At 36.1% G+C, this 25367-nt stretch overlaps 1 protein-coding gene and 1 non-coding gene across 2 annotated transcripts; both read right to left on the reverse strand.

Annotated features, from left to right (window-relative positions):
* Positions 1–628: 628 nt before the first annotated feature.
* Positions 629–25104, reverse strand: TMEM41B (transmembrane protein 41B). Its single transcript, XM_037133827.2, has 7 exons — positions 24762–25104; positions 14467–14584; positions 11037–11165; positions 8595–8688; positions 6063–6167; positions 4495–4633; positions 629–2282 (listed from the first exon to the last, which is right to left on the reverse strand). Exons 1-7 carry the CDS (start codon positions 24880–24882, stop codon positions 2113–2115), a joined length of 876 nt encoding a protein of 291 aa, XP_036989722.1. The 5' UTR covers positions 24883–25104; the 3' UTR covers positions 629–2112.
* Positions 12610–12737, reverse strand: LOC119040786 (small nucleolar RNA SNORA19). The gene has a single exon (XR_005080928.1). It is a non-coding gene; the product is annotated as a small nucleolar RNA SNORA19 (small nucleolar RNA).
* Positions 25105–25367: the final 263 nt, after the last annotated feature.

Here is a 25367-nt window from a genome sequence, read left to right on the forward strand (position 1 = left end):
TATGAGGATACAGTCTCGCTTCATCAGTTCATCAACTTCCTAGTTAGCTTGTAGGGCTCCCCACTACACATACTTGCTCTCTTGTGGTTATTATATGTATCTGTCTTCAAGATGTATCTGAACTTTGAATTTACATCTGGCATCAGGCCACATCTGTGAATCCGTGAATATGGGCACCACTGTATTTATAGCCCGCTGAAGGGTTCGTTCTTGGCAGTCACTGATGATGAATCTAGAAAGACTGGCTGGCTATTCTCTTGGGAGAAGAAAATATACCCCACCTTGAGTGACAGTTACAGTTTTCAAACAGAAGAAAGTTAATCAGCAATAGGAAAGAATCAATGATAAGGATAGGAAAAATACTCTGAGAATAGAGTAAGTACAGTATATACACAGTGGAGTGAATACTGAGACTTCTCCTGAGTCAAAGATCTTTCACTTTTAAAAGTCTGATAAAAATTTATTCAATTACATTTTATACAGTAATATTTAGTGAACTCTGTTCAAAAGGTTATGTTTTAAGTTCATCTGTAAAAATAACAAAAGCTTATTACTCAGTCTCTAGTCAATAAGAAAGGAAGAAAACCTTGCTAGAAATAACAATAAATAATTTCACACAAAGGCCAGGTGACAAGAATAGTATATTAATCAATATATTTTCTTTGTATTTACAATAAATCCATTTGTTAATACTGTGATAGAAAAAATAATAAATCAGTCCACATTATGTAATAGAAACAGGCTTTGAGGATGATCATACCTCTCACAATAAGATACACGGATTTCTCCCAGTTGAAGTACTTTTCAACACAACAGTCTTGGGTGAAGGTAAAACTGACAAGAGTACTTTGCTTCAAATCAGTTGTATCCTAGAATCAAGTGTATTACCATTAAGCAAGCAGCAAAAAGCTGTTCCATTTTTCCAGGATTATTTAAAATTAGTAGTTTCCTTGTGAGAAGTTAATTATACTTTGAGTTATAAAAAGTAAAAAACACTAAATTGGGAAACTGCATTAAGCAGAAGAAGCCCCAGACAAAAAAGCCATCTACAGAAATGAAACAAGGCATTCTTGTAAGTATATCATGCATTAAAAAAGGAGAGTTACATAATACATACTTTAATGACCAGACTAATAAATAAATAAGGTAAACTTTACAGTCATTGGAACAAAAACTATATTTAACCACCTAAGTGTTATGCGATCACTGTTTATTTCAAAATATAAAGTAATATAATTAATCTGACATCTAAAAACTGTTTATGATTAATGTTTGTTTTTTGATCCCCTTCAGAGATAGCAAAGGGAAACTGTGTAACAAAATATTACCTGAATATAAATTATCAAAACCAATATGAAGCAATCATCATGTAATCACCATTTTGTATATGCACAATAGAAATATTGTGAAAGCTAGAAAAAAATGAAAATAGACTGGTCAAATTTTAAATTTCAAACTAATCCATGATAATCTGGAACAGAAAAACAAAATACACAAATAGATATAACTTGATACCCTTTTCCAATTCAGTAGTACACTAAGATGCAACTTCTAAATAAGTCCATTACCTCAAAGGTAAAAAGAGGAAGATGTAAATTTCTTTTAAGTACTAGTTTTAAATCTATGTTCTAAAAAAAGGCTAACACTAGCTAGAAGTACAATACTATTTTTAGAAATCTAGTTGTTTTACTTTTGTATATCTATTTTAATTATTAGCAAGGAATAAGAGAGAAAAATATTAAAATATCAAGCCAAGGGTAAGTTTCTATAGCCAGTTCATGAATATATTAAATTGAATAAATCAATGGGGTCAAGAATTTCCTATGATGCTGTTACTAATTATTTATGGCTACCCTTGGAATAGTAATTTAGAAGATGTCTATCATAACTACTGACAGCACTTTTCATGGTATATCAATTTCCATTCTTTCTTCTCTCCCTTGCCACTTAAATGCATTATTTTAACTGTATGATAGGAACTTTTATTTTATAAATTCCTTGTTTCAATTACTGAAGAGGTGATTTTAACACATAAACCCGTCAATCCTGAGATGATGATGATGATGATGATGATGATGATGATGATAGGAACACTAAAACCCAGATGGTTTTTCACTCAAATTTCTGTTTTAGCTTTTTTTGGAAGATGGCTGGCAGGATAGAAAGAAGAGCCAAAATCATCAGAACAAACACTGAATTCCAGGAAACAGCTTCCCCTGCTGTTGTAAGTTGATACAACGTTGTTCCTGCCTTAATTGCTACAAAAGAGGGAGGTGCGACACCTAAAAAAAAAAAACCACAGTAAAAATCGCTTGTCTTTTACCATTAAAATTTTCCACATGCACAAAATATCTTTTAAGAATATAGTAATCTCCACTTTGGAAATTTTTTATTTAAAGCCCCTCAAGTTTATTTCCAATAAGATAAAGGGGGAGTAAGGAGATCATCAATATCAGCAATAGGAAGATGTAATTAGCCCTGACTAATGTGGCTCAGTGGATTGAGCCCTGGCCTATGAAACAACAGGTCACTGGTTTGATTCCAGTCAGGGCACATGTTTGGGTTATTGGCCAGGTATCCAGCAGGGGCAGGAGAGAAGCAACCCGGTTGGTGTGTCTCTCCTACATCGATGTTTCTTTCCCTCTTTCTCATTCCCTCCCCCTCTCTCTAAAAAAAAAAAAAAGTAATATATATTTTAAATGTAATTATATTTTAAAATGTCGACTTAAAATATTTTAATTGTTCATAAAATATTTTCATAAAATGTAAATTAAAGAAAATTATTTTTTAATTTTAATTTTTCATAAAAATATTTTCATAAAATGTAAATTAAAGAAAAATGTTTTTATTTTGAAGAATTACATTTTTCATAATCACCTTTTAAGGAAATAAATTTAAGAACTCAAGAAAAGTTTCTGAAAAAAAATTTTACATTTATGAACATGCTTTAAAAAAGAATGTGCTCTGATCCAGCAATTTCAACTTTAACAAATAATGTGTATGAGCAAAGATCTCAAGGATGTTCATCATCGAAGCATTAAAATAATAAAAATCTGGAAATGATCTAAATGTTCAAAAATAAGACAGTAAATTGTTGTTCACCCTTGACTGAATACACTTAAAAATAAAGTGGTAGGAGATACTCAGACATGAAATAACTTTAAATATGAGCAAAAAGAATTTAAATAAGAGCATATGCAAAATAATCATATTTCATTAAAAATCAGAACTGGAAAAGCTGCTTTAGTCAAAGCCGAAGTTAAACTAAATCTCTAGGTATTTCATCCGTAAAATAAGGAGATATGGACAAAAATTCTTTTGATTCCATGAACATTAATTTACAAAATCTAAAATTACCCCTGCTGAAATTTTTAAGTTTATCAAGGAATTTTTTTAAAGTAGCAATAAAAATTTATTTTGATTATTCTTTTTTTAAGAAAGATTTTTATTTATTTGGTTTTAGAGAGGGGGAGGGAGAAAGAGAGGGAGAGAAATAGCAGTTTGTGGTTGCCTCTCACACACCCCCTACTGGGGACCTAGCCTGCAACCCATGCACTTACTGTGACTGGCAATGCAACTGGTGACCCTTTGATTCTCAGGCTGGCACTTAACCACTGAGCCATATCAGCCAGGGCTGATTTCAATTACTGTTTTCAAAAAGATTTATTCTCACAATAAATGGACACTCAGCACACAAGGAATCTGCTCCTTTTATTTGTAGCTAAACAATTCAACTTAAATTTGAAAGAAAAGCAGAATACTTTCACTAAGGAACCATCTGAATTTATAAAATGCATAAAAGAATCTCAGGTCCACAGATTTTCAAAATTAAGCGCAGCTCCTTGAAAGCAAAATGTATGTTAAACCTTGCTTCCCCCATACATTTTGGTAATGTCCATAATAAATATCAATTTCAATAAAGCAAAAAAATGTATCAATTCTCACTAAAAATTAAAGTTCAATATTTCAGTGCTTGATTAAAAGATAAAGGACAAAATTATTCAAAAAAGGCACTTGGATTTTTTTGTCTCCATAATGAAGGAAAGAATGGAATTTAAAAATTCAGCTTAATACTGCATGATTAAAAAATAGAGGTAGAGAATATATGCCTCTTTAAAAGGATTGACACACAAATACTTAAGAAAATCTAACAGCCCTGGCCACGTGGCTCAGTTGATTGTAGGGTTGTCCTGTACGAGGGTTTGATTGCCGGTCAGGGCACATCCCTAGCTTGTTGGTTTGAGCCTCAGTTGGGACATGTATGGGAGGCAACTGATCAATGTTTCTCTCTCTCAAATCAGTGAAAACAGATCCTCAGGTGAGGATTAAAAAAAAGACAATCCAACAAACATTTCTGAGCATCTATCTACATAGGCCAGGCTCTGTGCCAAGGTCTGGCATATCTGGAAAGAGCATGAAAGCTAGCCCAGCTGGACACTGCTAGATGGGTACGTACACAATGAGTTCTAACACAGAGTGAGCCAGAGACCTTACCTAGAAAAGTGCCAATAAAAAACACTTTCAATGGCACATTTATCACAGGAGATGTAATATTAATAAACCAATTAGGCAGAAACGGTGTTATTCTCAAAAATATAATATAGTTAATGAGATGTTCTCTATGACGTTCAACCTGTCACAAGGAAGAAACAGGATAAAGTCAGTCTTGAAAATAATTTGCTTCATATAAAATACCTTATTTCAAATTCTCATACTTGATAGCGGAGTTTATCCAATGATTAATAAAAAGGGTACTTGAAAATGACAATGAACTACTTATCAAATGATCACTACCAGAGCTAAGTAATATGGGATGAGAGTTTTTTACAACTTGTTCCTATAGCTTTATGTTATACTGCTGAAGGTGGCTCTGTATCAGCCCAGGTCAGCGATTTTCAACCGGTGTGCCACAGAGACACACTGTGGTGCTGAGAGGATTTCTTAAGACATGCAGTATCAGGGGCACTGATGTCTTTTCTCTTAGAAGGTCAGATAAAAAAATGACAACAGTAAACACAACAACAACCATCTCGTTTGAATGAATCAAAATTATGTCTATTGTTTTTTGTCAGATCAGCAAAAAACATATTTTTGGTGTGTCACTGAATTTTAGTGATTAGTTTATATGTGCCTGTGCCATGAGATGAAAAAGTTGAAAATCACTAGCCTACATAATGACTCAACAATGACATTTTAAGCCTAAAATGACAAAATTAAACTTATGACTAGATACAAGAAACATATCAAGCAACCAACTTTTTAATGCCTTTAACTTCCTACAATGTAAAGGGCTAGGATAGCACATCAACATACCCAAACTCCAATTTAAAAAAATTCAGATCTTTATGTTATTATAATATATATCACATGAGTAAATTTGTTATTGATAAGTGACACTAAACAAGTATATGGACATATTTAACCAATTAAATATAAGCAATAATTATATTATAGTTACTACCTCCTTTGAATAAACTAACAGAAAACAGCTATTCCAAAAATACATGTAAAATAATTTTAATATTTAATCAGGAACACAAAAGGATAAGACAAAGATTTTTTTCTACAACTCCTCCAAGATTTAATGGCATTTCTTTTGATTCTTTATAAAAAAAGGATTTTCTTAGTAGTACTATGTGAGACTTTTCTGTGTAGTATTGCTTATATTATTGCTAGTCTTTGCAGAAATCCTGCCTGAAGATAACAGCTGTTCCCCTGTGAAACACACTAAAGGAGTTGGCTCGTCAAGTTCTTCAGGGACCCACTGACAGCATCACTACATCAACACAAAATAGGCGAGGCATCTTAATATGTGGATGCTTTTACATCGACATTTTGATTTCTATGCTCTAATCGAACTCACTAAAAATGAATTAACATATAAAAACTTGTATTTGAAAATATTAACATTCATTATTTCCCTCCCACTTGATTTTACTTTGGCCAAAAGATCATTTTCATTGAAGCCCTGATTGAGTCTGAGTTAATTTATGTAAGGACTACATATTGACCACCCAATTAGCCAAAAAATGACATTAAATAATTTTAAAATACATGTTTACCTGCTGTGACCATTTCACTGCTTTCTCTGTTAGGTATTTGTATACAACTGGTCTTCCAACTAAATAGGAGAGCATATAGCAGAATGAGGCACCGAGTCCAGAACACTAGAAAATAAGAAGCCATTTAAGTATTTGGTACTCATTCACATGGATATATTCACCCAAGGAAAAGCTGAACTAGTTTACTTCTTTTGGGGCAGAGGGAGGGAGGATATTCTGCATGGCATCTTTTGTGCTGCACAAACAGTGTTTCCAAGAACCCATTTGGTCTAGTCCTTTCTCGGACCAAATTATAACTAAAATAAGATCAGCTACAACAAACTGGCACTTAGGGTTAAATTTAATGTCTCTATCCAAATAGCTAATAGCTTTTAGCCTAAGAATAAAACTCCAAGAGCCAATTTTTTTTCTTTCAATTAATATGCTTGGAAATATCACCTCCAGCCCTGGGACGTAACTCATTTTGCACACCCATACTCTTGGAATATTTGAATGACAAAACACAACAGGAAGAAAAGGTTAAAACAGAGCCTATAAATGCAATTGAATCTGTGATTTCCCTGCTCTAGGAAAAAAACAAACTAACTATACAACAGCTCCTTATGGAGGGACTTAACAGATAAACATTAAATGACTCCTAAAACTAATGAGTTTGGGGGGACTTCCGCCAAGATGGAGACGTAGGTGGAAACACTGTGCCTTCTCGCACGACCAAGTTTAAAAACAACAAAGTTTTAGCAACAAAAAAGGCAGCCAAACCACAGAAAATTGAACTATACAGAACCCCGACGACAACAACAAACCATTCAGCAAGACTGGTAAGAGGGGTGGAGGCAGCAGCGGAGCGGGTCAGGCAAAAATGACCCCCGACCCAGGCATGCAGGCAGCCGAGGACGGAGCCCAGGTGTGGGGTAGCAACCGGTGGACCCAGTGAAGGTGCAAGGCGGCAGGCTGACCTCAGTCACACATCCACGCACAGATAAACCAGCGAAGGAGCAAGCAGTGAGACAGACCGCGCAGGTCCCAGCGGTGGGAAGCAGCAGAGGGGACTGCTATTGCTCCCTCTCTGCCCCCGCCCCCACATACAGCATCACAAACCAGCAACCTGGGTAGCCCTACCCTGGTGAACACCTAAAGCTCCCCTCCTCATATGTAACAGGCTTGAACAGACCAAAACATGGCTCAAGAAGAACTCAAACCCCCAGAGCCCATAAATCTAAGCGAACAAGAAATTGCCAACCTATCAGATGCATAGTTCAAAACACTGGTGATCAGGATGCTCACAGAACTGGTTGATTTTAGCCACAAATTAGAGGAACATATGAAGGCTAAACTAATTGAAATTAAGGGAAATGCACAGGAAACCAATAGTGATGGAAAGGAAACTGGGACTCAAATCAAGGGAGTGGACCAAAAGAAAGAAAACAATGACCAAACAGAAAAGAATGAAGAAACAAGAATTCAATAAAATGAGGAGAGGCTTAGGAACCTCTAGGGCATCTTTAAACACTCCAACATCCGAATTATAGGGGTACCAGAAGGGGAAGAGGAAGAGCAACAAATGGAAAACTTATTTGAGCGAATAATTAAGGAGAACTTCCCCAATCTGGCAAAGGCAATAGAATTCCAGAAAATCCAGGAAGCTCAGAGAGTACGAAAGTTGGACCCAAGAAGGAACACACCAAGGCACATCATCATTACATTAGCCAAGATTAAAATGAAGGAGAGAATCCTAGAAGCAGCAAGAGGTAAGGGGACAGTCACCTACAAACGAGTCCCCATCAGACTGTCAGCAAATTTCTCAAAAGAGACCTTACAGGCAAAAAGGGGCTAGAAAAAAGTATTCCAAGTCATGAAATCCAAAGACCTACAACCAAGATTGTTCTATCCAGCAAAGCTTTCTTTTAGAATGGAAGAACAGATAAAGTGCTTCTCAGATAAGATCAAATTCAAGGAGTTCATCATCACCAAGCCCTTATTATATGGGCTTGGTGATGTTAAAGGGACTTATAAATGTTAAAGGGACTTACCTAAGAAAAAAGAAGATAAAAAATATGAATAGTGAAAGGACAGCAAACTCAACAGTTATTAACAACCACACCTAAAACAAAAGCAAATTAAGAGGACAGCTAGATCAGGAGCAGAAACATAGAAATGAAGATCACATGGAGAGTTAGCAACAGAGGAGTGGGAGAAAGAGAAGGGGGGAGAAGGTACAGAAAATAAGTAGCACAGACAGTAGGTAGAAAACAGATAGGGGGGAGGGCAAGAATAGTATGGGAAATATAGAATCTAAAGAACTTGAGACACGTGGTCATAAACTAAAGGGGGGAATGGTGGGGGAGGGGGTATGCAGGGTGGAGGGGAATGATGGGGGGAATAGAACAACTATAATGGCATAATCAATAAAATATATTTAAACAAAACTAATGAGTTTATGCTTAAATAAGTGGAACCAATAATGCCATCCTCCCCCCATTCTACTTAAAGCTATATTTTTTGTAGTCTCCCAGTTTCATTTCATATACTTACCAAACAAACAAGAAACAAGGCTAGAGGAAAGGGATAAAGAAACCCTGAGAGTATGCTGAGAAATATAGAACCTGGAATAGCAAATGTTTGCAAGCTGTTAACTTTTAAGTTAAGGATTAAAACATAATTAAATGGAATTTTAAAAAGACAAATCCAACATTTCAGAAAAAAAGTATCAAAATATAAGTTATCATGTTAATAAGTTACAATAGTGTAAAAAATATATAACTCCTCATTTATAATGTCCTCATCTCTAAGTTGACCATTCACTAACATGTGACAGCCAGGAATTAGGCACTTTGGCAAAAAGAAAGAGAGAGAGAGAGAGAACAAACACCAGAACAAAAGAGGTCTTCAGTAATTTTTTAAATATGCTTCTTTAATGCAGTGTATTTACTTCCAAATATTTTCAAGAATGATTTCTGTGGAAATTTCTCATTTAACTTATAAGCATTTGCCTTAAATTCACTGAACTCTAAAGGAAAGAGTTCAGCGAACTGTTTAAAAAAAGATAGGGATTACAAAACATAGTGAAAACCACAAATCTTATTTTAAATACAATTATGCTTCTTTCTACTTTCCTTTAGTTTCCAGCTTTGGCTTTGGACCCCTCTGTCATCCCAACATGATTTACTTATTATAAGGTCAGTCAGACTGCATGAACTCCCCCAGAATCTCTCCTTCCTAGTTGAAAATTTCTATCTTTATCCACTGATTCTCCCTCTCCTTCTTTTAGTTCCCACTTTACTCACATTCTCATTTCAATCTTCTTCCTGGGTTGTTTCTTTAACCTCCTGCTCTTTCACAGGATCTGTCCTGTATAAAACCACTCAGATGCCTAGGAACTGAAGAAAATCGAGGCTTTGCTTGACTGAGGAATCCTGTCCAGCTACTGCCTCTCATCTTTCTTCCTCGCAGGACATTCTCTCCTCTTCCCTTATGATGTGGTTCACCCACACACCACTCTACTGAAACCTCCTCCTGGCCAAAAATCTATGGCTTAAGTCATTTTTTGGTGATTCCTGCACAGAATGAAACATCCTCTCGCATAAAAAATATTTTTTTACTTTTCTTCTACCTTACAGATAGTTCCACCTCTAGTTTTTTTCTTCTCCTTACCCTCAAATCTGGGATTTCTCTACCATTCTGTTAGCCATATTCACCTTTCCCTTTCCTTTGATAAATTCAGCAGTTTCCATGGCTTCAAGTACATGGCCATACCTGCTGACAACTCTGAATTCTTTATCTCTGATTCAACTTTTCCAATCAAATACCAGTCTCGAATTTTCTATCTGTCTACTGGATACCTCCACTAAAAGTAAGAGGCAGCAAGAATAAAAATAGTTTGAAAGAATTAACAAAGTAATTTACTTTTTAAAATAAAAGCTGGTTTATTTATTTTTAAAATAAACGTATAATGATTACTGTCACAACATCTAGAGATAATGTCTTTCATTAATTGAGAATATTTGAAAAAGAGAATGGATCAGAATAAAAAATACAGGCCTTGGCCATGTGGCTCAGTTGGTTGGAATGCTGTCAAACACACCAAAAAGGTTGCGAGTTCGATTCCAGACAGGGCACATCCCTGGTCAAGTGTGTATGGGAGGCAACTGATCAAAGTTTCTCTCTTACATAGATGTCTCTGTTTGTCTCTCTCCTTCCATCTGCCCCTCTCCCTCCCTCCCTCTGTTGCTCTCTCTCTAAAATCAACAAAGTAAACAAGTCCTCAGGTGAAAATTAAGAAAAAAAGAGAGAATAAAAGATGCAAAAATCAGAAATTAAAGTCCACAAATTAGATTAATCACTAGTGGCATAAGCAGCTTGAAAATGTTTAGAAAGAATAAAGTTATTTCCCTGACTAGTTAAAAATACAACATATATATTTATAAAATGAAGAAATACATACTAAGTACTGTTTTAAAAATCCATATCCTTTGAGTAACTAATTATCCTCCTAGGACTTTTTACAAAGAAAACCATTAAATGGAAGAAAAATGTCATAAACAAAAATATTAATAACACCTAAAAAAGCAAAAAATTAAATACAAATTATATCTTGAAACCTAAGGGAATTTTTAACAATTATGGTATGGCAACTACTAATTTAAAAGAATTATTTAAATTAAATTAAGACAATCCACAAATAAAGTAATCATAATAAAACAGATAAATAATTATCTCAATACATAGAAAAATATTTATAAGTAAATAAAAAGAATATAATAAAATTGGTAAAAATATCCAGAAATAATTACTTAGTTGAACAGACAGGATTAATATGCAAATATTTTACATTTTTAATATTCTAGTTGATATTGTTACATTACATACACTACATTAACAATTTTAAAAGGAACAATAATTATGTATAACTGAGCAGATCTTTTAATACCTTTTTCTGGAACAACACTAGAGAACATTTTTCAGTTAAAAGGATACAAAATATATGTAGCAAAATAAGCTACAAGTACTTGTACATAAAAGGTGTCCTTATATTTGGATAAAACTTTTCCCAGAGCCTTGGCATCATCCATATCTCTGGGAACCTTCATATTCACTCTTTCTTCTCTAAAGAAATAAAATTAAAGTGGAAAATTTTAAAGCAGAAATTTCCCAAGATAATTAACAGTATACAGTCAGTCGACTTCAAAACATGAACTTTTATCCAAAATGATGCCTTGATCTGTAATATATTAAGCATAAATTCACAATTAACTTCAAAAACCTAAAAATTGTTTTTAATGCATTAATAATATAACAAGACATGTACTTACTATAGATAAGGAAGTTCAAGGTGACCCAAATTATTGGGTTGGCCAAAAAGTCCACATGGTTTTTTCCGTAAAAATTAAAGACACATTTTTTATTTTCACCAGTAACTTTATTGATTTGAATATTCTGAGTATGTTGGCTATCTCCTGGGTGGTATAACATTAACTGTTCTCAGTGTCTCAATTTCATTACTATTAAGTTCAACTGGTCTACCTGACCATGGAGCACTGTCCAACAAGAAATCTCCAGCACGAAACTTCACAAACCACTTTTGACATGTTTGATTAGTCACAGTACCTTCTCCATACACTGCACAAATCTTTGTGTTTCAGTTGTGTTTTCACCTATCTTGAAATAATAAAGCATAATATGGCAAAAATGTTATGTATTTTCTTCCATCTTCAACATTAGAATAGCTACACAAAATAGCTTCAACCAATTTTGATTTTTTAAAAAATGTTAGTTGATATGAAAACTGTCACAATAACACCTAACAAAATTGTTCGACTGAAGTTAAAGACAACTAAGTGTTACTAGAGCCATGTTACAGAAAAAAACAAACATTTCAGCCAACCCAATAAATGAGTAAAAGCATTTGCTCCAACAGCAGTATAAATTTTTAATTAAGAAATCAACCACTGATGTTAACAATATTTAAAACACATTTAACCTCATTTTGCATAATCCTCATGATAAACCAAAGTCAGTAGTCAATTACAACTCAAATTAGGTAAAAATTGTATTAAACTTACAGATCACACCTTTTCTGGACTATTCCTGCTCAAAGTTCAGCTAAAAACTTAAACATTTTCTAGGCTGTACACCTGAAACTAATGTAATATTGTACGTCAAGTATAATTAGAAAATAAATTTTAAAAAACATACATTTTCCCCATTCTATTAATTTTACTTTATATTTGGTTTCTTGTTTGGAACTGAATAATTTCTTGCTTATAAAAGCTACAAATAATTACCTTTGCATTTAATGTATACAATGCTCATTTGTTCATGATAAAATTTAACTGACCCTGCAGAACAATAACAGAATGTTGCTCACGTCCTATAAAAATCACAGGCAAACTAAAATAGGTTTTTTCATCATAAATGTAAAAACTTAAAAAACTCTTTATAGGGGTGTGCATGCATACATATATGCATAATACATAGAAGAATTATAAAAGATTTATAATAACTCATTATTATGTACATGTGATGTGATGTTATTTTTTTATTATTAACTATTTGTCTGAAGGAGACTGGCAGCATTACTATTTAGTTATACTGCTAATTAACCTTCAACTACTTGTATAGCACATAAGAAATAACACTGCTCACATATATGAGAAAGCAGGTCAATGAAATGTGCACCGATGTTATTTTTTAAAGATTTTATTTATTTATTTTTGGAGAGAGGGGAAGGGAGGGAGAAAGAGAGAAACATCACCCCCTACTGGGGCCCTGGCTCGCAACCCAGGCATGTGCCCTGATCTGGGAATCTAACCAGCGACCCTTCGGTTTACAGGTCGGCACTCAATCCACTGAGTCACACCAGCCAGAGCAGTGATGTTATTCTTAAGGCATATTGAGAACAATCTTATACTTTATATTATTTCTCTCTTTCAGTCAGCTCTTTTTTCTAAAAGAAGGGAAGGAAGAAAATATCAATTCCCCCCACCCGTCTCCCTGAGCTATGCCAGCCAGGGCAGCTCTTTATTTTCTACTCTCTGGTTAAAACCAGAAAGAATTGCCCTGACTGGTGAGACTCAGTAGGTTGGGCATTGTCCAGAAACTGAGAGGCCCCCAGTTTAATTCTGGGTCAGAGCATATGCCTGGGTTACAGGCCAGGTCCCCATTCAGGGCCTGCAGGAGAGGCAACAAATTGATCTTTCTCTCACACATCAATGTTTCTCTCCTTCTTCTCCTTCCCTTTTCCTCTCTCTAAAAATAAATAAATAACATCATAAAAAAAAACCCAACAGAATCTAAAATTCAATCATACTAATATTAACATAACATGCTATCCTCCCAAAGACATTTATTTACATTGATGCAAGAAATCAAAGTATTAAAATATAGTTTATAAATTTTCAAGCATAAGACATTGTCAATGAAAGCAATTTAGAGGAAACAGTAACTTCCTAAAACCTTAAAATCACACTTCAGTGGCCCTGGTCAAAAGTCTACTATATTTCCATAGCTTTTACAAGATCCATTTTACTGGAAAAAGAACCTATTGAGACCATATTATTTCCATAAAACAAGGAGGAGAAAAAGAGCTAGGAGACACAGATGCACTGGGTGAGGAAACGAGGAAATATAAGACAACAATTGGTTACAAAGACAAGTAGGAAGGGAGAAAATAGGGATAGAAAATGGAATGCAGAGGATATCTGTGTTTCTTAAAATGCAGGTCAATATCTATTATGGACTGTAAAATAAATTTACTTGGTCACTAGCATTAAAAAAAGAAAATGAGCCCTGGCTGGTGTAGCTCAGTGGACTGAGCACGGGCCTATGAAGCAAAGGGTCACCGGTTTGATTCCCAGTCAGGGCACATCCCTGGGTTTCAGGGCACATGCCTGGGTTGCAGACCAGGTCCACAGTAGGGGACACAGGAGAGGCAACCACATGTTGATGTTTCTTTTCCTCTCTATTCCCTTCCTGTCCCCTCTAAAAATAAATAAATAAAATATATTAAAAAAAAAAAAGAAGAAAAAAAAAAGAAAATCAAATAGAATAGAAAATATCAGAAACCACCACCCATTTCACAGAACTTTAACTTAGTTTTATGTGCATATATGTATGCATGTGGAGAAAAGGAGAAAGAGGTTAGCACAACATATATGCAGGATCATTAAAAAGATTAGGCCTTAATTAGAGGAGCAGTGCTAGGAATGCCATGCACAGAAAATCAAGAGGCATATTTGGAAAGAAGGACTTAATTAACACTGTCAATATAAATATGGACTTGCTACATGCCTTGAGAGCTGATATACAATCACCGTGACAGTTTGTCGCTTAAAATTAGTTTAACATTTAATCCACTTTCATCACTATAAAATGTCTAGCCATTTTCAGTTTAATTCAGTATACTTACTCACTAAGTTGAGGAAAATTTTTGTACACCAAAAACATGACAAAAGCTGCAGATAAGAAAATGGACAGCAATATAAGAAGTGACATTCTTGCTGACCCAGCTTCCGCACAGGCTTTTTCTGAAATTAGGGGGTGAAAAAAAAAGCCATACTTAAGATAAACATAAAGGAAGATAGTGTTCCCAACCAGCAAATAATTTCTTTAAAGGCTTTCTTCCCAAAAAGCTGGTCACATTTTGCCCCAAACACTTATAACATTAAATTTTAAGTACAATTGTATTTGACATTTATTAACTAGGTAGAGTATTTTTCAGGATTATACACATTTTAGAAGCATGAAAAAACAGAACACCAGAATCTGGAGCATTGGTTTGTTGATGAGCCAAAAGGGAACCATGAGTATTGCTCTAAGTGCTATCACTGATTTTCGATTTTATTATCTGCGGAAAACATAGAATGGCCTCTTAGGAAAAATGAGGTAACTGGCAATTACTTCAACTATTACAAGAACCTAAAGATTTCACTAATGCAGTGATTTTTCAACCTTTTTCATTCATGGCATACATAAACTAATAAAATTCTACAACCCATCAAAATATATATATTTTTGCTATTCTGACAAAAAAAAGGCATAATTTTGATTCATTAACACCAGATGGCTATTTTGTTTGCTGTTGTCATTTTTTTAATTTGACAGTCTAAGGAAAGAGAGATCAGTGTTCCTGACTAAATAGGTATTGCACGATTTAAAAATTCTTGAATTCTTGTAGCATACAGTACACCTGTCCTGGCACTTGGGTTGGAAAATCGCTGCACTATGGCAATTGGTGAACATTATACTTTCTCTTTACACCAATGGCTTCAGAATAAAGTTGAACCTCAAATGTTCCAAGTGGCTCTGTGATTCCAAGAATGGGAGAATGTGTTTGCATTCCCTCACAAAGTAATCTTAGCATTATCTTTAAAATTATATGCAAGATAAAAGTATGAAATGAGCCCTGGCTGATGTGGCTCAGTGGACTGAGAACCAGCCTGTGAACCAAAAGGTCTCCAGTTCAGTTTCCGGTCAGGGCACATGCCTGGGTTGCAGGCCAGGCCCCCCATAGGGGGCGCGTGAGAGGCAACCACACATTGATGTTTCTCTCCCTCTCTTTCTCCCTCTAAAAATAAGTAAATAAAATCTTTTTTTAGAAAAGGTATATCAGACTCATGTCACTGCCTGCTCTGGTAGGGCTCCCCTTCTCTAGAAACTAGCACCTTTCCCATGTCCATTACCTGCCCCACCCCCACCGCAAAGAGGCTAATCTCACTGACCCTATTCTTTCTATGTTATTCCAACACTCTACCCTCCCAAACATGAAAGGCTAGCTCGACTAAGGTTGGAAACCTGATCCAAACAGAAACAATTCATTCCTGAAAATTTGAACTAAGAAAAATAGATACTGTTGTCAGGGTCTTGAGTCTGACAGGTCAAACAGTGCAGGCCACCATCAATAACATGGCAAGCCAAAGACGTACCAGAAATGTAAAGGGGAGGTTGGAATGGAAATTCAGAAAGCAGAAATGGGAGCTATAGCTAACCTACTTGATTTTTAAATGCACTTCTCTTGAAGTCTGGCTAGATTAATTCTTGCTCCTGGATATCAGTGAAATTATCTCCTATTCTTAGAACAACTTCCCTTTTTATTTGTGCTAGTTTAAACTGATTAGTATTCCTTTCCAACCCAAAAAGCCTTAACCTGCACTTTACCTTTTGTCTCACTATGGCGGTTTTATGTTACAACTGAATCAGTTAGATTTTGCTAAATTCTATGTTGAACCATCCAGCCCCTTCCTACTCAAGCATGTTCTGGAAACTACAGGAATCAGCATCATCAGTGAGACTGCTGGAAATGTAGAAACCCTGGCCAGGCAGCTCAGTTGGTTAGAGAACTGCCCCAATAAACCAAGGCTGCAGGTTCCCCTTCAGGGCACATACAAGAATTAACCAGTGAATACAAAAATGGGTGGAACAACAAATCAGTGCCTCTCTCTGTCTCCCTCCCCCCTTCTCTCCCTCCCTCTTTCTAAATCAGTTTTTAAAAATGCAGACTCTCACCCTGGCCAGTATGGCTCAGATGGTTGGAGCATTGGCCAGCAGACTGAAAGGTTGCAGGTTCAATTCCTGATCAGGGCACATGCCTAGGCTGTTGGCTCGATGACAAGAGGCAACTGATGATGTTTCTCTCTCTTCCCCTCTCCCTAAAATTAATAAGCATGTCCTCAGGTGAAAATAAAGATGTAGATTCTCAGGCCAACATCCTAGACGTACTAAATCAGAATCTGTAGTTTAATAAGATACCCAGGTGATCTACATGCACATTAAAGCTTAAGAAGCAACCACCTAGCCCTGGCTGGGTAGCTCAGTTAATTAGAGTGCTTTCCCTAACCAAGGTCACAAGTTCAATCCCTGGTCAGGGCAAATACAAGAAACAACTAATGAGTCCCTAAACAAGTAGAACAACAAACCAACATCTGTGAAATCAATACATAAAAATAATTTAAAAAAACAAAAGCAAAGCCCTGGCTGGTGTAGCTCAGTGGATTGAGCATGGGCCAGTGAAGCAAAGGGTCACCAGTTCGATTTCCAGTCAGGCACATGCCTGGGTTGCAGGCCAGGTCCTCAGTAGGGGACACATGAGAGGCAACCACACATTGATCTTCCTCTCCCACTCTTTCTCTTTCTCTTCCCCTCTCTCTAAAAATAAATAAATAAAATATTAAAAATAAATAAACAAAAGCAACAATCTAGTTCACCCTAGCTATTTTAAGGTAAGTAAACAGAGGCCCAAAGGAGGATGCACTATCTATTTTTTAAAAATCCCAAACAACCAAATAGTGTTAAGTACATCTCCAAGGCATTTATCTGACTATCCCTTTACAGTCACTCCATAGTTTCTGCTGAAACATCCATTGCTTAAATTAGTGCTTTAATATATTACATGTACATTATTCTTATCTGTTCATTAAAGCAGGCTTTCTAAAAGACAATATTAGATTTATCATGTTTTAGTATGTGAACACTAAGGTTAAATATTTTTTCTTTTCCAATTTTCTGTAAACATATCACAAACCAGCCAAAATTCTCAACTAGTCCTTATCATTTTAACTTTGTTATATTTCATCTTATATAACCTCAAAAAAACTTTACCTCAAAAACCAAGTCACAAACAGAAACTTATTTGCTCTTATCATACTTATAAATTTATTGCAGGAAGAAATGGGATCATAGTAATACAAAAGATGCCCTCGATGAAATAATAAATCAGGCATGCCTGCCCCATAATCCTCTAGTTCATTAATCTTCTAATGTATTTGTATACATGTTTCTTTACAGCACAGAGAATTAAGTAGACTTTAAACATCTGTGGTAGGTCAAATATGAAAAGATCTCTGCAGAACTTATGACAATAAATGCCAAATTGTCTACTACATTTTTGCCCTAATTATGATATCTAATTCAATGCATCCTTTAATGACTCATAATAAATCATATCTACTCACCCCCCCAAAAAGGAAAGAAAAGAGTGATCAGCCAGTAGTTACGAAAATATCAAGTGTGCACTGAAACCAATTCAACCAAAAATCCCTACTTAAACACAAACTGTTAAACTGCTAAAAGTGTTTGTTTTCTACTTTACTAAGGAGGTACTCTACTAGAAAAGGAATAAGAGTAATATGTAAATATTGAATATTTTGGCACAGTTTTCTATGAGTTGACATCAAAGGAAAGACATGTTAACATAGGTATACAGTCTGTGATTTTTCTGGAGGCTCATTATTTCTTAAAGATATACTACTTTTTAATTTTATTGACTTTTACACAGAGAGGAGAGGAGAGAGATACAGAGGAGAGGAAGGGGGAGAGAGAAAGAGAGAGAACTATCAATGAACTATCAATACATTTTACTTATTTATGTATTCATTGGTTGCTTCTTGTATGGCCAAGGTATGCTACTTTAATCTACCTGGAATTTGCCTTGCACTCCACTTGCTTCCCTACTAGAATCAGGTGCAGAGCACAAAAAGAACTGATACAAATAATTTAATATTATGGGTATCTTTTAAATTCTTCAAAACCATCAATAACTTTATTTTTTGTTTTTCATCCTATAGATATTTGCGAACACAGAATTACTTCTAAGAATAAATGGCTGATTTCCCCCTTTCCTTGGAACTTCTCTTTGGGTTTGTACTGTATGCAAGGTGTGCACTCTAATGTATAGTTGCTTAGAACTATCTGCTGAGTATCTATTATGTACCAAACTTTGCTCTATCTCTGCTCTTAGGAAGCTGATGCTGCCCTTAGTTAGACCCCCAGGGAATGGTACAAAGGGGCTTTGAGTTTAAAGAAAAGCAAGATTACTGGGTTAAAATGATGGAAGCAAGATTCAAAGAGCAGGTAGAAGACTCAAAGGTAAGAAAGGAATTTATAGCCTTCTAACCTGTACTGTAGGTAAACATATTTTTGAAGACTTCAACAGGTAACACAGTTCTCTTAAATTAAAAATTAAACAACCCAATTAGCATGCTAGCCCTAATATTAAACTATAGTATTTTTCTTCCCATTATGAATTCCCAATCCTAAGTAAGGTGTTGGTGGAGAGAAAGGTGTCAGACATTTAACTGGACTTCAGAAAACTAAGCTGAAGGTGAATATACATCCCTGGTTGATTGCTACTTGTTTTACAGTTGGATGATAAAATATATAGACACTTGAACAAAATTAACCTCCAATTCATTTTCTTCACTTTGTAAAATTAGGCAAAAATTTGCAAGCACTGTGTTCAACAGTAACACACACACCAAATACACTGGTAAAATGCAATAAAACTAAGTGACGTTCAACTTTGAAGCTCTCTTTCATACAAATGGATAAATAGGGAGAGCTGGCTATTATGATTCAAAAATTCTTCTTGAGTAGAATCCTAATAAACCCAGATACTAGCATGCAATTCATTTATTTCTAAAAAGATAAAAGGTAAAGAACTTGTTCTAATGGTAACTCTACATCTACATGTGTAACATCCATATTTATAATGTGCCTTCTTCTGGCTGCATTAGACACATGTCATTTAACATTTAGAGCTACCCATACCAGTACTTAATACATTCATTAACCTCTAAATCTTCCAGCATACTAATTCTCAATCTGAATCATCCTATTATCTGTTTTTCCAATCCCCTCCCAGGCCAAAGGTACCATTAGAAAAAGTCAGATCATCATGCTCCTTTGGCCTAAAACAAATTCACATGTTTTTCTATCTTCAATTGAGATTACCATTGGCAAACAATAACCCTTTTTCAGTACTTTCCAAAAAGGCTATTTCAAGTCTCTTCAAGCCTTTAATTCTAGCTTCCCCTTCTCTCAACCAATGACGCTGCCTCTACACTTAGTGAGCTCCCAATCTCTAACTCAAGATCTGCTCATGAAATTATTTTTCCTTGTGCCTTTTCCCTTATCTTTGCATTTAATGACAGTCAGCACACTTCCAGATCTGGCTCTCAGATTTATCTCTCCATTTCCCCCTCTTATGAGTACCTTTTCTCTAAATTCTAATATGTATATATCCATCCTAAAAAAGCCTAACTTAAACTCAATGTCTCTCAAGTAACTTCCTGTTTCTCTTATTAGTTTTATATCAACACTTTTTGAAAAGCAAAACGTTTGCCTTTAAAATTTTAGGAATGACTACTAATGGTCATCTAGTCCACTAGTTCTCAATATTCAGTCTCTACTAGACCTACTGATCCCCCCACAAAGGAAGCCAAGATCCATCTCTCCTGAGAACATAACTTCACAGGGACTCTAACAAGTAAGGGCTTTCAAATTTTTTAATTACTAATGAAAAGTGTAATATCATGAAGTATACATTTAAAAAGCTAAAATAACTATAAAATGCAGCTCTACCTATTTCGTATAAAAGCTCATTCTCTAAAGCGTATTATGGTCTGCAGCTCTGCTTCCATTCAACCCCCTCACCCTCACTCTCTGTCTAACCACTTTCAGGCACTTTCCCTATTCGCTGATGACTGAGACCAAACTTATATTACACACAGTAAACTTCTTCAAAATCCTAAAAGATTCAGCATCCATTTATATGCCCCAGCCTCAAAATTTTTAGACCTTCATTTCTATTCAACTGTAGCCAACCACTTCCAGGGGCACATTAAATTCTCACATCACCTAAGACTGCTCTACCATGGATATCTGAAATACTGATATATCACTCTTTGATCACCTGTAGTCTTTCATGAGCTTACTCCATTTACTATCTTCTACTGGACTCCTCACTTCTCTCCCTTCCATGCCCATCAAGCTTGGACTCAATGGTGTATCATCTGAAGCTGCACCTTTGATTAGAATCGTTATCTTTTCCTTTATCTAATCTAACCCAAAATCAGTGTTACAAATTCGCTTTCTTCACTGCTGTACCAAGATGGTTGAACACGAATAGAGGAAAATCATGAGTCATCCAACATAGAGACCCATGTTTTAGGGAAGACTGACTTGGCTTCATTTCTACTCCCTTTTCCAGGTGTAGGCTATGAATCAAGCTGAGCCAATCAAGTTATTCTTACTCTCTGACACTAGTGATAGGTTCAGGGATGAGCAGTTCATTGACATAGTCTAATCAGAGTGAATAATCAGACTTTTATCGGTAATGCTAAGGAAAAGATTCTCAAAATTAATAAAGAAGCATTTAGCTCACCTGGACCTTTAAAAAGAATCAACCCTCAAATAAAGTTGACATCAAGTAAGCAGACCACCATACACAAAAAATCTAATCCTGATGATATCATTCAGCCATTAGTTTCAGACTGAAGCCAATGAATCTCACTTAATCTCTTGAGTTTTTAGTTTTATGAACCCATAAACTTCCTTTCAGCAAAGGTTTCAATTGTATTTTCTATTAATTATAAACCAAAAATCCTGACATATAATATTTGAGTTAAGACTGGCATCAACAAATCAAGCTAATAATACCTTGGTTAATGTCCAGTTGCCAACTTCAGTCTAACTTTAGTTCCTAGTTATCAGTAATCAGAGCTTCTTTCCTCCTCTTAGCCAGTACCCTGCTTATACCAGGTACTCAATGAGTATTTGTTTAAACAAATTAGTATGGCAGGATCTATAATAGGCCCTTGAAAGGGGTTTATATTTGTCCAAGTTCTAACAATATTGTCTTCTGAAAGCAATAAAATTAACTTCAAGACAATGTTCTCAAACATTTTTGTCTGTCTTCTACAATAAGCAATGTATTTTATACCATGATCTGGTACACACAAGATTTATATAACTGAAAAATCTCAAAGAAAAAATATTACATATAAAGTGCTCTGCTACTTTCTCTCTTTTTTTTAATGGCTCATCATTACAGATCAAACTGATTTCACACTGCTCACAAGGATAATGACTTACATGTTGAAAAACACGGTTTTAGGAGTTCTCTTAAATCAAAATGGGGAACTTCTTGCTAGTAAGCAGATCAGCCAAGGCAAATAACACACACAAAAATAAAATACCCTGATCCAGGCACCCTTGCACACAGATTAGGCCGAGAGCCTTAATGTGGTTCTACCTCTTGTCTCCCTCCCTTCCTCATAATGCAAGAGTTAAGGCTTTCAGTGTCATTGCCTTGCTCAAGTCTTCACAGTAGTCCTCAGTCTATAAGGCTCAAATATTAGACTAGAGACCAAAGTCATAGTAAGGAACACATCAAATATACCAAACAATGCATATAGTGCATAAAATACTCCAAACATACACACAATGACAACTATTTGTCAAAGTTATGTAGATATATTAAGTAATAAAATACAAATTTGTCATCACTATATTTCTCAATCAAGAGCAACTAAAAATTTTATCTGTTCTCTAAAACCTTTTCTTTTTAGAATGTCAAGTTATCACCTGCAATTAACAAAAATGATTTTTATAAGCCAAAAATCAATGGCTAAGTAGTTACTAATGACATCAGATCACCAGCTGATTACCACCAGCAAGTAAATCGAACTGTTACATAAAAGGTCCATGAAAGGTCCAGGATATTCCTAACACTACAGAGACAGAGAAAGGAAAACAAGAAAAAGAAAAAAAAAGTATGGATCCAAAAACTACTTTTGTCCAGCACTTTATTTATTTATTTTATTGATTTGGGGGCAGGTGGTGATTTATTGTTCCACTTATTTATGCATTCATTGGTTGCTTTTTGTATGTGCCCTGGCCAAGAAATTGAACATGCAATGTATGGGGATGACACTCAAACCAACTGAGCCCGCTGGACTAGGCCTTGCCTAGCATGTTAAAGCCTTCTATGCTATCACATCATTTTGACCATGGCCATGGCCAACCTTATCTGTTACTATGCAACAAAAAGTCTTCACTCCTGACAACTTACTCATTATTGACACACATACATGGTTCATATTAACATTCAATGTGAATTCCATTCCCTTCTCTTATCCAAAACCTATTTATCCAAATCTTATTAGTCCACGAAGGCATGCTTTCACATCTCCATCTTCCTACAGATTTGTAGCCCACAGGAATCATTTGACAGCACCATAAAAATAACTATGTTGACGGGCCTGCGAACCAAAGGATTGCGGTTCAATTCCCCGTCAGGGCACATGCCTGGGTTGCAGGCCAGTTCCCAGCAGGGGACGCACAAGAGGCAACCATACACTGATATTTCTCTCCCTCTCTCCTTCCCTTCTAAAGATAAATAAATAAAATCTTTTTAAAAACTGTGTTGAATGTGTTGTTCAAATGATAACAATTTTAAATCACTTTGGAGATTTCAAAACTTTATTTTCTCAACAGTATTAGGTTAAAAAAACAGTAATAAATCGACTGATTGCGACTGCAAACCAAATGACAATCTTTAGAGACATCCTACATGGAAAACACTTTTTCTGGAAAACCCTAGATTATTGTCACTGTCAGTAACAGCATCTTCAAAACAACATTCCTTTAATTTGAGTGGATTTATACATTGAGAACAATTCATTTCTGAGTTACTTAGTAAGTTATTTGGCTCTACTGTCTATAAGGTAGGAAAACACCTAAATACATAAAGCTTAAAGAGCCAAAGTAAGCTGGAGACATTTTAAATTACTTTAAAAATATTTTAAAATAAAATACCATTTTCTGCTAGACACTCTTTTTTCAATATATTTTAATATATTTTAAATTTGATTCAAAAAGTATTTTGGCTGAATGTTAAACTTATTACCTTCACAGTTATAAATGTTAAGTGTACAGTACTTTATTGTTGATTACAGTTACAATGTTGCTAAACCTTCTTAAAAGATCCTTACCCATCACTGGTGGTAGAACACAATAGTGGAAGTAAGTAAGCTACAGACAACATAATAGCTATTTATTAGGATCTCTTCAACTTAATGGGCTTTAAAAACATCTACAGAGCTTATCATTTTAACTGCTGAAAAACAATGAAAAACCCTATGCCAAGATGGAATCAAAGCATTTAATTTCTAGGTATACTTTTTTCCTTAAAATAATATTTAAAGCCCTGAGAAATGCCAGAATGGCACAGTGGGAAAAAGCTTTAGAGAGAGAGATCTTAACTATAATAATAATCGTTAACTTCATACAAGCCAAGCATTACACTAAATCCTTGACATGAATTATTTCGTTTAATACACTAACTAGATACTATTGATTTTATCACTGTACAGTTTGCACACTGAGCTTTGAAAGATAACAAGTCCAAAGCCATAACTAGTAAAGCAGATACGCAAACCCAAGTGTTCCTGCCACGTGGAAGTTGCACCTGGACGTAGTTAAATCCTTGCTCATAACCATTACATTACTAAACTGTCTTTGTCACTTTGCGCAAGTCATGTATCCCTCTGGGCCTCAGTTTCCTCAACTACAAAAATAAAGCAATGCATGCTGAAGTTCCTCACAGCTCTACTTAGCTTCAGTATAATACCAACCTTACACTCTCCCTAGTGTTAACAAGCCACTGTCATTCCTTCTTTTAACTGAATTCAACTAAAAACAAAAAAAACATTACGACAAACCAACTAGATGTCCTGCCTTGTGGTTGGACCTCGGCCCAAGCCCAGGTCCCCGACTCTCTCTTCTCCCGCCCCTGAGTGCCAACGGGCAGGCCCCTCTGCCCCGACAAACCCCGGGAACCGGCTGAGGTCCTTTCCCCTCCGAAGCTCCTACCGGCACACTCTCGCCTCTGGGCCAGGCCCAGCTCTGGTCCCTGGTTCCACTCACCCTTCAAGTGGTCTCCGCTGCCTGGCACTGTGGAGCCACGCGTCCCTGCTGCCCGATCCCCAGCTGGGGTCGTCTGGAGTGCCCCCATCGGCGATCGTTCGGCGACTCTACCTTTCGCCATGGCTACCGCAGGGAAGGTGGAGGGAACGAAGTGAGCCGCACCCCCTTCACAATAACTCCGCTGGCTCCTTCTCACACCCAGAGGTCACAGCCACAGCCAGTTGCGGGAGACCACCTAACCTAACCTGACACGACCTCAGCCAGAGAGCACCGCGACGCTTGACCTCAGCCCACTCACACGAGGCTCCGCCCCGCACCGCCCCTAGCCGCCTGAGGACTCGGAGCTCGCGCCCGTCCAGTCACCGCGAGACAACTCAGGATCTCGGCCCTCCGAATTCACTGCCCCGCCCGCCCCTCCCCGCCTGGCAACTGGGGGAAGCATGCGCAGTCGTGGCATTGGAGTTACCCAGAGTGACTCGCGGTTCCAGAGTTCCGGTGCGCGCGCGGCTTTAGCTATCCGGAAGTGCAGATCCGGCGACTTCAAACCTTTCTCCCTGGCCGCCGGAAGTGCTAGAGAATGACTCGTTAGCGTTTTGCAAGTGGGGG

Source organism: Artibeus jamaicensis, unplaced genomic scaffold, assembly GCF_021234435.1.
Source record: "Artibeus jamaicensis isolate MK-2021 breed Jamaican fruit bat unplaced genomic scaffold, CSHL_Jam_final contig_797, whole genome shotgun sequence".
Classification (NCBI taxonomy): domain Eukaryota; kingdom Metazoa; phylum Chordata; class Mammalia; order Chiroptera; family Phyllostomidae; genus Artibeus; species Artibeus jamaicensis.

What these genes read in the sequence shown, in the direction of transcription:
- TMEM41B (XM_037133827.2), bottom strand. Translation starts at nt 24,882, where the DNA reads ATGGCGAAAGGTAGAGTCGCCGAACGATCGCCGATGGGGGCACTCCAG. An exon ending in AATTTTCCTCAACTTAGTGA is followed by an intron (nt 11,166 to 14,466) that starts GTAAGTATACTG and finishes TTATTTCTTTAG; the next exon opens with AGAAGAAAGAGTGAATATGA. An exon ending in TTTTATTGGCACTTTTCTAG is followed by an intron (nt 2,283 to 4,494) that starts GTAAGGTCTCTG and finishes TTTTTTTTTTAG; the next exon opens with GTGTCGCACCTCCCTCTTTT.